Source organism: Aphelocoma coerulescens, chromosome 14, assembly GCF_041296385.1.
Source record: "Aphelocoma coerulescens isolate FSJ_1873_10779 chromosome 14, UR_Acoe_1.0, whole genome shotgun sequence".
NCBI lineage: Eukaryota > Metazoa > Chordata > Aves > Passeriformes > Corvidae > Aphelocoma > Aphelocoma coerulescens.
Window position 1 is genome coordinate 8,421,289 of NC_091028.1, and position 15,713 is coordinate 8,437,001.

Here is a 15,713-nt window from a genome sequence, read left to right on the forward strand (position 1 = left end):
GCATCTACATGATTCAGAGACCCATGAGATGGGTTATTTCCTGAAGACCAACTTAAAAAGTGAGAAAGCACTACCAAGGAAAACCAGCTGAGGGTAAAGAGCATTCCAAAAATCACCCCTTCAAAGGCCCCTGTCCACAAGGACTCCAAGACACACTCCCTTGAAAATAATTTCCTCTCTTCCAAGACAGAAACCTACAGATATAAGAATGAGCAAGAAAATAAGTATTATCCTTTATCCTAAAATACTTTTAGCACCTACAGAGAAGTATTTAGGAATTAGGAAGTGCCTTTACCCAGTTGTATTTGGTGCCAAAAGAGGAAAAATAGCAAAAAAACCCAACACATGGATTTCAAAGCATGCTGGATTAAGAACCATTTGCCTATCAAACAAATATTACTGTCAGTGGCTATTACTGTTGGAAGGAAAGCCCAAAATTACTCTGTGAAAACACTGTACACCCTTACAAACAATTACAGCAAGGCAAATTGGGAATGTTCCACCCTCTAAGCAGAACAAGCTGGGGGGATGTTTTCCTTGTTTTGGAGAGAAGCAGCAGTTTCCAGAATGAAAATGCCGATCTTTGCCTTTCTCCAATCTAAGCCTGTTGTTTACATTTGCAAATGAACTGTGCAAATCTGCTGCTGAGAAAAAGTTTAATTAAGAACTGAATTTAATAGCTGGTTCAGGCGACTTAACTGTCTTTAGAAACATTAATTTCATATTAGAAGTAATTGACCCCTATAAGGGAGCAGCACTTGACATAATGACACAGTCCTGCAGCAGGGCCCAGGCTGCTGGCACTGTGCAGTGCTAAACTGGATCAACTGGGACCAGATTTCCTCCAGCAAGAGGGTTTTAAAACCCCCAGGGACATGGCAGGTAGGAGATGGATGGGCTCCAGCTCCATCCACAAGCAGAACAGCACTCTCTTACCATCAGTGATGTCTGCAAACAGCAAAGTTCTCCTATCAACACCCGCGGAACATGGCCTTAATTCAATCCCTGGCCCTGATGCTCTTCCTCCTGCCGTCACTCGTATCCCAGCCCTGCTCCCACAGCCTGCGTGAACAGTGGAGCCTGGCCTAGAAAGAGGGCTGCTCTCCCTTCTATCAGTTCCACTGGCAGAAGACAATTCTGCTTTTACAACCTTTTTTCCTGCTATTACTCAGGAGAAATCCACAATTTCTTCTCCTGCCACACCACCTCAGGAGCAGTGACAGGTCCAGCTGAGTGCCCCATGGTGCCACCAAGACCAGACTCACCGAGAGATGAGAGATCGGCTTTCCAAGCACTCCCCCATAAAAACCTCTCTCAAAAACACCAGAGCCACATGTGGTCCTTGCAGCAGGCATCCTGAGAGAAGGCAGGTGCCTTCACTCAAAGGCAAACAGTCAGGGTCTGCAGGGAATGCCCCAGCATGGCTGTGGGACAGGTGGGTGCAGCCGCCTCAAAAGGCATAGGAGAGGCAAAGGGAAGAGGTGCTGGCCATGCATCCATCCAAATGACTGAGGGTGCCAAAGGCCACTGCCACCTCAGACGACCCTCTAGGACACCCCACCATCCAGCATACGCCAAGGGAGAGCCGACTCTGGGACCCAGTCTCTACCTGCTGTGTACCCCAGCTGAACTGCAGGCAGAGAGCCCGAGACTGTGTCAATTATGTTCTTGCTGTGTTTTCATGCATTTAAACATCTCTGCAACTCACTCTGCAAGAAAAATTCCCCTAAAATTTCCCTTAAGTGCCTCTAAGGTCATGGTGTGGAAGCTACCACCCACCCTCTCATTCTCTCACACAGCCAGAGAGTCTTATGTGCCAGGAATAATACTTCTCCCTATTCCAAGAGGCAAGGTTGGCCTAGAGCACTTTTAAAACAGTTGTGTCCGATCTCATCCAAAGCCATGGCAGGGTGTTTTTAAGCCACAGCACAAGGACCAAGCCCTCTGCTACAACAGCTCCTGGGGCAGGCGCGAGGCCCCGGCAGGGCACGGCGCCGTCGGACGGAACCGCAGCCCAAGGGCTGCGGCAGGAGAACTTCACAGTGCTAAACACGAGCGAGTCCAAGCAAGAGAGTACAAGCAGGTACTCCTGAAACACACTCCCCAAATCAGCCCAGACTCAAAAGTTCCTCGTTAGACTACAAGGCACAGCTCTCAACAGCCTTCTTCCATGTACGCTCACAACTCCCAAACAACAATTAGTTGCAACTTCCCTAATGGCAGCAGGGTAGAGGAATGAAACAGTAAAATGGATATTTTCACCCATAAACACCATCCAGAGCCATCAGCCAGCGTCAAACACCGTGAGCAAAGAGCACAGCGGCAGCACCTGTCCCATTCCCAGGGCGCTGCCGTAGGTGCCCAGCGCTGTCACTTGACCAGGGTCTGCTGCTCTAGGAGGATGCTGGGAGCAGGAACAGCACTCCACAGCTACTGGCACGCAGCTGGCAAGGCCAGATGGTTCTTCCCACCGCGTGGGTGCTCGGACCAGCGGCAAGGCACGCAGCATAGCTGCTAACCGGGGTAACCTGCGGTGCCCGTGCGATGGGGACACGTTGTGTCACATCTGGACCTGTTGTGAGCCACGGCACCACCAGCTGAGCCCGGCCCCGAGCCCCGCCACCCCCGCGCCGCGGGCACCAGCCCTCCAGGGCCGCTCCCGGCAGCCTTGCGCTCGCTCCTCCCGCCTCGACGGGACGAGGCCCCTGCTCACCTTGAAGTCGCGGCTGTGCTGCGGGGTGTACTCGAGCGTCCAGAGCGCCCGCACCAGCTGCGCCAGCTGCTCCGTGACCTCGCCGGGCGCGGGCAGCGGCCCGTCGGCGGGGGGCGGCCCGCCGCGGAACTGCTCTAGCGCCAGGAACTCGGCGAAGAGCTCGGTGTTGCTGAGGCACTGCAGGATGGCGTTCATGAAGCAGGTGTTGCCGTGGTTGCGCAGCCCCGCCACGCCGGGCACGGCCTCGGAGCTGCCGGCGGGGCGCGGCGGGGGCTCGGGGCTGCGCGGCGGGCCCGGCGGGAAGCAGCTGCCCAGGCCGCCCGTCGCCTGCGGCGGGGGCAGGCGCGGGGCGAGCGCGCCGCGGGGCTCGGGCTCGCTGCTGTAGTGCGAGAGCGTGGAGAGGGTCTTCAGCACGCGGCTCATGAACCCGCCGAGCGACCGCCCGGACGGCGCTGGGGCCGGGGTGGCGGTCGGGGCCGAGCCCGCGCCGCCGCCCGCCGCCCGCCCGCGGAAAAGCCGCTTGCTGAAGGAGCGCTTCTCCTTGGCGCTGCCGGCCGGCCCGGGGCCGCTCACCCGCGACATGGCGGCGCGGCGCAGCGCGCATCCCCGCCCGGCGCTCGGCCCGCTCAGCCCGCCCGGCGCTCGGCCCGGAGCTCAGCCCGGCGGCCGCCGCATCCCGCCGGGCCGGGTCGGGCCGGGGCTCCGCCGGCTCACGGCGCCGCCATGCAGCGGGCGGGGCGGGGCGCGCCGCCACGTGACCGCGCCACCACCTTAGCGACGGGCGGGCACTGCCGCAGCGCCGCCATCTTTGGTGCTGGCGAGGCGCGGGCACGGGAGGGCGGGGCCGGACCCCGCCCCGAGGCCACGCCTGGCCGGGCCCGCGCGCTGGTTCCGCCCCCGGCCCCGCCCCTCCGCGGGCCCCGCGCGGGGCACCGGGCGCGCCGCCGCCGCTTCCCGAGGGCCCCGCCCGGCCGTGCCCGCCCCGCTCGGGCCCGTTACTCCGGCCAGCCCCGCGCAGCCCCGGCGGCTGCCGTGGGGCGGCGCTGCGCGGCCGTGGAGCGGGGCGGGGCGGGGCGGGGCGGTCCGGGGCGGGGCGGGGCTGTGGCGGGGTAGGTACCGGGGCGGCCGCCCGCCGCCCCATCGGCAGTGGCGCCGGGGCTGGGAGCGCAGCATGGCGCCGCCGGGCCCGGAGGGCGGCCGAGGTGAGGCGCGGAAAGCGCGATCCCCCCCAAGACGGCCGTTCCGGGGATCAAACACCGGGAAAGGGGTGGGATGCCGGGTGCCGGCTCCACGGGGCCGGGCGGGACAGGACCCTGCGGTCGCGGTGTGGCGGGGTGCAGGGCGGTGGGCGGACGCCCGTCCCCCAGCCTCCCCCTCAGTGCCCGGTTCGCCCGTAGCGGCCGCCACGGCTCCCGGTAAGAAGATCACGGCGCGGCTGAAGCGGACGCTGCCGGTGCGCGGCCCGCAGGCGCCGACGCTGAGCGAGCTGATGCGCTGGTACTGCCTCAACACCAACACCCACGGCTGCCGCCGCATCGTGGTGTCCCGCGGCCGCCTGCGCCGCCTGCTCTGGATCCTGCTGACCCTCAGCGCCGTGGGGCTCATCCTCTGGCAGTGTGCTGAGCTCCTCATGAACTACTACAGCGCCTCGGTCTCCGTCACCGTCCAGTTCCAGAAGCTGCCATTCCCCGCCGTCACCATCTGCAACATCAACCCCTACAAGTAAGACCCGGGGTCTGGGGGGAGGATGGGAGGTCAGCACAGCACCAGACTCCTTCCCGAGCTCGTCCCGGTGCTGCTTGTCAGCATTTTCTCTAACATGTGTTTTCCCTCTATGGCGCCTGGTGTGCCACATCTACCTGTGTGCTGTGTGGGTTACACTCTCACCCCTCATTACTGCCTGCTGACCTCAGCTCGGTTCATGCTGGTTTTTGCTCCAGACAGTCCCTGTCAGCTCTTTGACTCTCTTCAAATTCCTTTCTTCCCAGCACCAGAGTTCCAGGACTACAAACAGCGTCATCTCCTGAAGAATGGAAAGGGGACATCTGTCACTCCTCTCGCTTCTTTCTTTCCTTATGGGAGATTTTGACGTGATCCATCAACAATACTTTTTCTCCTGTCAAATCATGCTTTACATTGCTCTCTGTTCTGCTGCCAGATTCCCACCCCACTCCCCACAGGGATACAGCTCTTTGATGCCTCTTCACAGATACAGAACTCTTATTTCCACATACTCTGCCTCTTCAGACTTCCTAACATGAGGAGCTTGAGAGTCTTGGGAGAACTTTCTCTGTAGTTCAGTGTGCTCTGCTTCCTGTGGTCCTTGCTCCAAGATCTCTCCACGGTCATAGCTGTGTCTGCCCTCATCGATGTGAGACCTCCACTGGGAGTTCTGTCCCAAGCCATGGGATCCACAGTGCAGCAGGCAGAGCAATGCAGCTGGGCAGTGAGGTGGGATGGGATGTCACTGTCACGTTGTCTCCCATGCAGGTACAGTGCCATGAAAGAATATTTATCTGAATTGGACAAAGAGACAAAAAAAGCTTTGGAAACTTTCTATGGATTTTCTGAGGGCAAGTCCAAGGTGCGCCGGTCGGTGGACGAGTGGAACAGCACAGGGAGCGAGTTCTTCCAACAGATCCCTCTGTTGAAGGTCGAGGACTTCCCAAGGATGGCGACTGACCTGCACAGTGGGCAGAAGAGGAAGATAGAGGGAAGTGTCTTTCACAAGGACTCGTCCATCGTGAACTCAGGCGATTCCAATGACATCATTGGCTTTCAGCTGGTGAGTGCCACTGTGCCCTGGCCAGGAAGTTCCCTGTGGGGCAGCAAAGGGCTGTAGGGGGTCAGTGTCCCTCCAGTAGGTTTTATTGCCCACTCAGGTGGCTTTGTGGTGCACAGCGGGGAATAGCACCCCGTTTGCTCTTCTGCCCAAGCCTCCATGGCTGCTGCAGATTCATCTCCAGTTCTCTGGAAGAGAAGTACCTTCCTGAAGTGGTCCCAAATAGAGTCAGTGTTATCCATGACGTTTTTTTTGATCCTGAAATATGTGGTCATATCACTTAGCCCTGAATAAAAGGTCTTAGATGCCCACTGTAACTTCATACATGGTTATTTCTGTGGAAGAGAAACACTGTCAGATATACCTTGTAGAATCCATGATATCAGTCCATCTGAAATGTTTTTTCCCCTTTGTGCTTGTCAGTGTGATGCAAACAACAGCAGTGACTGTGCCCTGTACACATTCAGTTCGGGTGTTAACGCTATCCAGGAGTGGTACAAGCTGCATTACATGAACATCATGGCACAAATTCCCCTGGAGACTAAAGAAAAATTGAGTTATTCTGCTGATGACCTTCTACTGACATGTTTCTTTGATGGCCTATCTTGTGACAAAAGGTCAGTGCACAGAAAATTCCTGCTGTCTTAACAGCTTATTTCCAACTCCATAATATGTAGGAATGGAATATTTGGTATTTGCTGAATTCCAGCAGGAGCCGCTGCTAGTTCTGTGAATCTGCCTCCCCCATGCTGTCAACTCCCATTCCCACATTAAAACTTCCTCAAGTTTCCATCTCCTGATATATTAAACTAGATCATACTGCCACGTAGTTTGAAGTTACTCAGAAAGAGACCCACACTTTTCAGCAAAATAAACTTCTTGAAAAGAAGTAATAAACACCCCATGCAGTCCTGGTCTGTCTCTGTCAAAACCAAAGCCCAAATGTGCTGCCTTTCTCCCACAGACAGAACTACAGGGAACAATGTCACGATATTCGATTTCTTCCAGGCACTTCACTCGTTTCCATCACCCCCTCCATGGCAACTGCTACACCTTCAACAGCGGCGAGAACGGGACCATCCTGAGCACCTCCACGGGTGGCAGCGAGTACGGTGAGTGGGGGTGGTTTGCACACGTGTGGTGTTCCAGGGCGATTTCCAGAGGAACTGTTTGATAACAAGTGGTTCAGCAAACTGGATCCTGCTGGAGCATGAGCAATGTGTTGGCTGTAGATGTACAGGCTGATTGGGGAAATGCCTGTTTGAACTAGTGCAAACTCTTGCCTGAGAATACAGATAATATCATTGCATCACTAATGTTTTCCAGCTGAAATTACTGCTGCCCAGTTATATAACTTTTTAAAATGAGTTCCAGCCACGTTCTCAGCAGATATTGTTTGCTGTACTTGGTACTGCCAAGGGATGTTACTGGCTGCAGGTGTCTTGCTCTGGCTGGGCAGAGGCTATGCTCAGCTGTTACAGTTCTGCTTAAGTCCAGATAACATTAAATAAACCGTGCTGCCCTCCCTGACCAGAAAACGTGGTTCTGGCTCCTGGTGTAACTTCCTGCCTTGTCTCTGTGGTTCAGGATTGCAGGTGGTTCTGTACATCGATGAAGCAGACTACAACCCCTTCCTGGTGACGTCCACAGGAGCCAAGATCATCGTCCACGATCAAAACGAATATCCCTTCATTGAAGACATTGGCACAGAAATTGAGACTGCAGCGGCCACCTCCATAGGGATGCACTTTGTGAGTAGCAACAATCTGCTTTTCAGGTGCACTTTTGCCTTGGTACAGCTGTAAATAGGAACTTGATGTGGTGATTTCAGAGAGCCAGCAGCTGGAAGGCCTTTAAATACCTCCCACTCATCAGCTGAAGTGCCCTGAGGGAAATCCTGTGATAGCACTTTTCTGAACAAAAGAGGCTGTGGGAAAATCAGGTCTTTATAAATCCAACTGGCCTGGGATCTTGTTTGTTCTCCCTTTTCTTCCACCCCTTGGCTTTCCAGGGGATTTTTGGTTTTGTTTTCACAGCAAAATCCACAACCACAGAAATGCATTGTCAAGTGCCTCGTTTGGCTTTAGCAATGAGCAGTGAGTTTCATCCCATGAGGGTCCCTGGGGCAGAGGAGCCAGAGCTGGAGCTGTGAGTCCCCGTGTTTGGGGTCAGGTCCTTAGGCAAGGCAGTAGCACAACCCTTTGAACTGTTGTGTGAATGTAAGCCTCATTTTGCTGGTGTTCTCTCAATCCCAGCAGTAAAAACACCCTCGTGGGCAGCAGGTTTGCTTTTGCCAGCTGTGAGCAAGGGCAAGGAGAGCTGCAGCTCTCGATTTCCCCATTTAGTGTATGGCCCAAGGCAGCGAAAGCTGTGCCAGGTCCCCTTTCATCTGGATGGGCTGTTAAGTGAGCACTTCAGCTCTGCCTTTCTTCCTGGTGGTCTGGTCAGAGCATCAGCCATCCTGCTTATCTGGGTGTGTGATAGGCCCTGCATTAGAAAAGACATTAAAAGAGGGCTGATGCTTTACAAAATGCAAATAGTTAACTGTCTTCCAGCTGCCTGGAAAACGGTGGCAACAACTCCTTAGTCAAACGTGACTGAGAGGTTTTGGAAACCAGGATGGTGTGAGTATGAAAAGTCTCACAAGGCTGTCACACCGTACAGAGACAGTCACTGAAGGCAGTCTCAATATTTAATGTAATATGTTTCTAGCACAATCGGTTTGGACTGTTGCTATAGTATAAAAAAACAAGATTTGGCACATCTTAGTGTCTGTATTTGAGAGATTTGTCATGAGGAAGAGATCCAATTGCATCCTAATGAGGCAGCCAAAATAGAAGCTGGACACAATTTCTGGTCTCAGAACAAAAGCTGGGGGTCACTGTCCTGCTGAGAAAGGACAACTCCAGAGAGCCTGCTGAGTGGTGGGGGGTCAGGATTATCAGGACAGGGCTGCAGCACCGAGGTGCCAGATCAGTCCTTGTCCCACATCCAAGGTCACAGAGGAGGACACAGCAGGCGTGTCCCACACGGTGCTGCTCGATGGGCTCTGAACACAGCATCAATGTCTGATTATTGCTCATGGCTTTCTGCTGGGGACTAGGACTGCCCCCCACCTCCAAAAATATTCCAAGATGTTTGGAATGCAAACAAGGCATTGCTTGGTTAGAGTTACAGTGCTTTAGTTAAATATTTAGTTTGGAAATTATTTCAGTACCTGAAGGAACAAGTAAGCTTTTGTAGGAGCATAAAGCATGACAAAATAATTCTATACAAAGGATCAATCATCTGTTGGAGCCCCAGGAGCAGACTGAGGCTGTGTTTTGGCACTACATTGTATGTGGAATTTAAAAGCTGGTTTCAGTCAGTTTTCAGAAGTAATGCATCTCTAGTACTTAAATCCCATCTTTCCTTCCAAAGACAGATTTGAGCATCTCTAAAAGTGCTGACTTGCACCATACTGGCCCAGAGCCTTCTCTTGCTGCAGACAAAGTGGTGAGGTATGCTCCTGTCAGGTGTGGCCTCAGGAGCTACATTCAGTGCCTAAGTTCCTGCTAAACTGATCCTTTGTACAGAATTTTTAATTCTAATTTTAAACTCTGTAGAGAAAAACAGATGAATGGATTCTTAAATGGATGTTTCTTGTGGTTTCAGGCCACTCTATTGTGAGGTGGATAATTACTGTGGAAAGATAGCAAGGGCTGAGGGAGGTAAGGCAGTCTGCAGGAAGTGGGCAATGGAGCTGGAATCAGATCTCAGGAATTTGAGGGCTCCCAGCCCTGGTTTCACAGGGCTTGCAGGCACAGACTTGGCATGTCAGAGCTCTTTGCTCTGGGCAGAGATTGCCGAACAGGAAAAGTCATTAGCATTTGAGAGGAAGGGTCAAAGCAGCACCTGAAAAAAGGTTTGAGGGAGACACAAACATCTGATTTAGAGTGGATTCAGAGAGGTGCTGTTGAGCACTAGTGGAGCCTCAAGTGCTGTTTACCCATGGCACAGGAGCAGGCAGTGCAACAACAGCTCAGGCAGGTGGGAATCCTCACAGAAAATAACCTAAAACCCCCATCCAACAACTGTTGTCCCTCAGAACACAGACATTCAGGGTAAACGATGCACAGCCTCTAAGACTAGGAGAGAACATGCATATGGATTACTCTGCTTTGAAAAGTCTTCACTGCTATGATTATACCATCTTGCAGTCCTGCAGAAGGTTTCAAGGAAGACAGTAGAGAATGCCACCAGAAGAGTTTTTTGGGAAATGGATATTAGACACAAAAAACCCCTTGTTTTGACAAGGGATTGACAAATAATTTTAGATAGCAAAAGGTAAACATTCTATTCAAAGCTGCCTTATCACTTACAGTTTCAGAGTTGGGATAAAGTGTCGCTGAATCCTTTGGTTTTTCTGTGAACTCCCAAAATCCAAGTTTTGTTCTTTTCTGGTTCTCAGACTCGGTCTCGCAAGCTGAGCAAACCCTACAGTGACTGCACAGAGACAGGAGCTGACATACCCGTGGAAAATCTCTATAACAAGAGCTACTCACTCCAGGTAAAGCCATTACACTTGGGTTTATCAGTTGCTTGAAAACTACCTGTATAAAAAGCTTTATAACAGTCTGTGGTTCAGGACCCAAGACTGGGAACAGTCTGGGCACAGGGTTGTTGCTTTAACCGCTGATGTAAAATGCCACGGCGCTTCTTAAGATCCAACTTTTATTCCTAAGTGGTTGCTGTTTGAAGTTCCCTCAGGCACCCTGTTAGATAAAGAAAGAACATGAGCTCATTAGGCAATTTTCAAGCAATGGGAGACTGGAAAATATTGGCCAAGTAAAGCTTGCAGCTTAGTAACCCTTGAAGCCAGAAATTGTGACCTTTAGGACTCCAAGAATAACAGAAACCATCTAATCAGTATCCAGATAGCAGGATGTTTGTTTACAGAGTAAGTTTCCACTAATTTTGCATGGTTTCTGTAATTGGGTCCTCTTGGAGAGTGTCAGTTGTTCTGGCACTCTCCACTTGAAGAATTGTACTTACATTAGCTGCTGCCTGCTGCAAAGCCCAGGTCTAGGCTGAATTTGTATTTTATGGGGCATATGAAATCTGCTGTGATGTAGTGCCAGGTAGGATCACCCAGACATTATCTCAGGTTTTTAATAACAGTACTTCACCGAAACTCAGTGCTCAGGAGGACTGGGACCAAGAGGCTTGACTGGGATTTCAAAGAGGAGTTCAGTTCCTGCACGTCCCAGTATTTTAGCACAAACCACAGCTCTGCTGCCTTGTTAATCCTCACAGCTTCACCTCTCCCAGTAGGCACCAGCAGGGTTTGGTGGAAGCTGTGAAGGTTTGCTGCTGTGAGTCACTTCCCACACCTAGTTAGTGATTCATGGGCCACGTGCCATGGCAGGCCTAAAACCCTCTCCTTGACTCTGTAAAGAGCAACTGCAACACTGAAGCTTTTGGTGGCTGTAGAGGAAGTGGGGGCATTCATAGAACCTCCATATATGTAATCCTCAGAGATTGTTATATTCTTATTTCTTGCACTAGAGCCTCAACCCTCCACGGCACTTTCTGACACCTTTGTGAGTGTATTCGCTCACAGCAGAGCCTGAAGGCTCGAGGAAACAGGGTTCCCATCCCACTGCTGTTGCCATAAGCAGGATTTTTTTAGGTGCACAGGAGCCTGGGCCTTGGTGCTGCCTCTTAGCCCCCAGCTCTGTTTTTTCTCCCTAGATCTGCCTGCACTCCTGCTTCCAGAAGGCCATGGTGCAGTCGTGCGGCTGCGCCCAGTACGCACAGCCCTTGCCCGCTGGGGCCGAGTACTGCAACTACAAGAAGAACCCAAACTGGAGTGAGTATTGAAACACCTCTGGCACTGCACACACCTCAGCTGCCAGCCCTGTCCCCTGCAGTGCCAACCCGTCCCACAGCCCCCTGTACCCAGCACCCCCAGTGTCCCTGTCACAGCTGCTGCACCCCCAGCATGCTGGGATGAGGAAAATCTGCCCTAACCCACTTAAGCCCCCACACCCAGAGCCAAAAGTGCTTCCCTTGCTCACACTGACTGGTTTGTGAAACTTGCCCTGATGGCTTGTCACCTGTGCCCACCACAGAACAGTTGAGTGGAGGGCTTGACCAGGTGTGGCAGTTTTCATGCCTATATCAAGTGACAGCCACTTCTCAAGAGTCTTTTGCAATATTTATAGGGTAAATCTTTTTATCCCCACCATGGTGATGGCCACAAAGGCCACCTACACCCCAGATGCCCCACTGCAGCCCAGGTAGCAGGTTTCCTTTCTGGCTTCTCACACACATGCTGCTCCTCCCCTGCAGTGTACTGCTACTACAGACTGCACGAAAAGTTTGTGAAGGAGCAGCTGGGCTGCCAGCAGATCTGCAAAGATGCCTGCAGGTGAGTCCTTGCCACAGCCAGAGGTAAAGTGTGCGTGGGAGTCGGAGCTCACAAGTGACATCCTGCCTCTCTCTGCAGCTTCAAGGAGTGGGCGCTCACCACCAGCATTGCCCAGTGGCCATCCACCGTGTCAGAGGTCAGTCCCCAATTGCACTCCACCAGAACAGCAGCCTAGCACAAGGCACTGAGTAACCCCAGAGGTTCAGCACAAAAGCAGGAGGCCCTGGGGTAGTCAGTGGCATTCAGTGATGCTGCTCCCAGAGATTGGTCTGTAGTTTCCAGCTCATGGCTTCCCCTCCAGGAGTTCATAATTAAACTGAAATTTGTCTTGGGAGATCCCCTTAGGATCAGCTGGCCTGTCACACACTCAGTTCTGGTACCCATACTAGCCCAAGGAGGTGTGGAGCGTGAGTCCCTTCCCAAGGGCCTCTGCACAAGTACCTGCAGCTAGAGTAGCATTTTCTGTCTCTCATTTCTCTCTCATTTCTCCAGGACTGGATGCTCCGAGTTCTCTCTTGGGACAAAGGGCAAAAACTCAACAAGAAGCTGAACAAGTAAGTCCCCTGTGTGTTCCTGCCCTGCACCTTCAGCTCTGATATGATCTCGGCAGCCCTAATGATGGCAATTGGGGAAAAAGCTCCCTTGGAGCAGCCCAGCCCTACTGGTCCAACTGGTTATTTGCATAGTTTTTCAGTATGTTTCATGTTATTGTTTTACTAAACCCTCTGCATGCCTCCTTCTTCCCCAGGACAGACCTCGCCAACCTCATGGTGTTTTACAAGGACCTGAACGAGAGATTCATTTCGGAGAATCCTGCCAACACGGTGAGTGAGCATGCTGGTCCCTGCTCAACCCCGGGAGATGCAGCGCTTCGTCCCACACAGGCTGGAAGCTTTCACCTGCCCAGGGGAGCAATCCCACATGGGCAGGAAGCTGATCTCAGATATGCACCTCTGGGCTGGTCCTGCCCTTTCCAGCCCTTATCTGGGGCCACGTCTCTGCCTGTCCAGCCCTGAGCTCCGTGCAGGGGCAGCCTGCAGGCTGCCCGCAGCAAGCTCAGCTCCAAGCTCCTCCTGAAGCAGAGCCAGAGAGAACAACAGCAGAGATAGACCCACTGCATTTGGGAATGCTCGGCAAGCCCTGGGTGCCCTGGCTCGGTCTCCCTACCTGCTGTAGCAGCTCCATGGACACGTGCCCATTACAGACCATAACCTTGTGCGCTCTGCTCTTCCAGCTTGTCATTCTTCTGTCCAACTTTGGGGGCCAGCTGGGCCTCTGGATGAGCTGCTCAGTCGTCTGTGTCATTGAGATCGTTGAGGTCTTCTTCATCGACTCGCTCTCCATCGTCATGCGGCGCCAGTGGCAAAAGGCAAAGAAGTGGTGGAACGACCGCAAGCGGGGCAGCTCGGGGAAGGCTCCGCAGGCCAGCGACGTGGAGAGGCAGGGCCACGACAACCCCGTGTGCATCGACGAGGACCTGCCCACCTTCACCACCGCCCTGCGCCTGCCACTGCCCCAGGACGGCCCCCTGCCCAGGACTCCCCCCCCCAATTACAGCACTTTGCGCCTTGAGACTGCCTTCACAGAGCAGCTGCCTGACACGCTGGAGCTCGGCCAGCACTGACACTTGTCCCCCACCCACCCATGTGCCCAAAGAGGTGGGTGCTGGACCCACATGTCCAGGGGTGAAAGGCACAGATCCAGACAAGCACTGAAGGGCTGTCAGGTCAGACCCTTACTCAGGGATTGAACTGGCAGTCAAAGCTGCCCTGAGCAAAGCTCAGACACAAAAGTCAAGGGCTCAGAGACATTAGGAGCTTCAAGCAACATCAATTCTCGAGTTAATGATGGCAGGAGATGGCTGGAGCAGGATGTGGTACTAAGCTGGGATGTCTCACCAGGCAAAGGCACGCATTAGCCACCAGCTGCACACACCCCATTGCATGTGGGCAGGAATTGCTCCACAGCAGCAGATTGATGCCACATTGAGCATTAACACTAATTACTCTCTGCTGTGTGGCTGGACTTGCGGGGGGGAAAAAACCCAGGCTGTCAGGAATCTAGCATGGCATTTGTAGGAAGGGCATGACAGAGGCTTGGGTAAAGCACAAAAGAGCATAAAAGGAAAGCTCTCACTTGAATTTTCATTAGAAACTTGATTCCAGTGGTGGCCTGAGGAGCTCTTTCTTGTGAGATGAAAAACCAGGACAACCAGAAATGTGCTTCTAGAGCAAGTTACTACACAGCTGGGGTAGGAAAGCCCAAGTCATCCCCAAAGAATCATCTGAAAGGGCATGAAATCCAATTTGGAGCACAGTAATGAAGTGCATCCTCTGCAAGCTTGTTCCATTCCGCATCACTCAGCCAGCCTTTAAACATAACTTCCAAGGAGCTTGTTAAATGACTTCCCAGAAGCCTCACAGAGAGCTGGGTGGCTGCCCTTCTCCTGCTCAACCCCAGGCAAAGACTTCCTCCTGTAGCCACCCAGTTCCCCACCTGCCTGCCCTGGAGCTGGCAAGGCCTGGAGGATGTCTCACCCCACCTGTACCTCATCCAGCTTGCCCCCAACCTCTCCAATCCACAGAGCAGTGTCAGCATCCACATTTTACCTCCTGTGTGTTTCCACTGCCCTGACCCCCACCATGGGCCAGGGGCTGCTGCCTGTGCCCACAGAGCCGTGAGTGCTCGTGGGGGCACCCGGCCGTGCCCTTTCCTGGGCTCCCTGTCCTGCACCCAGCTCCCTCCTGCCACAGCCCGTTCTCTGCTGCCTTCAACACCCGGTGTAGATGAGCAGAGCCCACTCCACACCAGCTGTTGTGGTCTATAGAGCCAGAGAGATTCAGAGCATGAGAGGGGTGTCTGAGTAGAAGACTCCTTTCCTTTCTCTATGAGCTTATTTTGTATAGATCAGCAAGAATCCAGGAAGGTTCTTTAATGTGCAATAAAACATATTTTAACTGAATTATTTAAATAGATGATAAACTGAAAAAATAAAGATATATTTTTGAGTAACTGCTTTGCACTTTTTTGTTTTTAAATCAATTCTATATGAGTTAGTTCCCTGCAGGCATCCTGAGAGCTGAGGGAACTTGTCCCTGCCTGCCCAGGGGCTGTGGGTTCTCAGCAGGGCCAAGCCCCCCAGCCAGGTGCCCCAAGCCCCTCAGCAGAGATGGAGCAGGGGTGTGCTGTGGGACCCAGCTCAGGAGCAGGCAGGAGGAACATGGGGTGCAAGCAGAAACACAGAGAACAGACCTTTCAGAAAGTAATGTTAACCAGCAAGGGACCAAAACCACTGGAACTTCAGGTGTCCCCAGACAGCTCCACACCTGAGTGGTCCCTTGGAGGCCACAGGAAAAGTGAGAACCAGATCTACTTCAGCCCCTGCTCCAGCAGTGAGAGAGGTGCTCTGGACCAGCCATGGCTCATCCCCATCACCTCTTAACAGCATCAACACTCATCATGACAATCCTGCCCCATGGACAGCTGTGGCAGAACAGACCTACAGCAGAACAGAGCAGCCCAGGGAGCCCCACCTCCCCTCGGTCTTACAGGCACGAGCTGTCCCCACTACAGCAGGGGCAGGAGTAACAGCAAAGTCCAGAGCTAAGGAGCACCTCACCACAAACTCCATCCGTGCCAGCTTGGTGGTGCTTGCACAGGAGCTGGTTTGGCTCCACTACACCTGACTGAGGACCTACCTTCCAACACAGAGGGGTCAGCTGACTCCATCTCCCACAGGGAACATATTGGAGGGCTCACCTCCCCGGGAAAGCAAGCAAACATCACAAAGTGGTCATGCCACAGTT

General features: G+C 53.3%; 2 protein-coding genes across 5 annotated transcripts in view; one reads left to right on the plus strand and one right to left on the minus strand.

Moving 5' to 3' along the window:
* USP31 (ubiquitin specific peptidase 31) overlaps nucleotides 1-3,402 on the minus strand; it is a 30,538-nt gene extending 27,136 nt beyond the window's left edge. For 2 of the 3 annotated variants that reach the window (XR_011155353.1, XM_069030428.1), the window contains exon 1: nucleotides 2,714-3,401. Coding sequence is in view for 2 of the 3 variants with exons in the window: in XM_069030428.1 (XP_068886529.1) it covers nucleotides 2,714-3,295 (582 nt within the window). In the remaining variant the exon portion in view is untranslated. Of the gene's footprint in view, nucleotides 1-2,713 lie in introns of all 3 variants that reach the window. The other variant, XM_069030429.1, reaches the window with a different exon arrangement.
* A 424-nt stretch (nucleotides 3,403-3,826) lies between these two features.
* SCNN1G (sodium channel epithelial 1 subunit gamma) lies at nucleotides 3,827-14,919 on the plus strand. 2 transcript variants are annotated; one of them, XM_069029782.1, is made up of 13 exons: nucleotides 3,827-3,915; nucleotides 4,111-4,435; nucleotides 5,204-5,498; nucleotides 5,919-6,112; nucleotides 6,504-6,607; nucleotides 7,083-7,246; nucleotides 9,946-10,044; nucleotides 11,229-11,346; nucleotides 11,829-11,907; nucleotides 11,986-12,043; nucleotides 12,400-12,461; nucleotides 12,656-12,731; nucleotides 13,142-14,919. In XM_069029782.1, exons 1-13 carry the CDS (start codon nucleotides 3,885-3,887, stop codon nucleotides 13,529-13,531), a joined length of 1,995 nt encoding a protein of 664 aa, XP_068885883.1. In that variant the 5' UTR covers nucleotides 3,827-3,884; the 3' UTR covers nucleotides 13,532-14,919. The 2 variants fall into 2 exon arrangements, with proteins under 2 accessions (XP_068885883.1, XP_068885882.1); XM_069029781.1 differs by having other exon boundaries at nucleotides 3,848-4,435.
* Nucleotides 14,920-15,713: the final 794 nt, after the last annotated feature.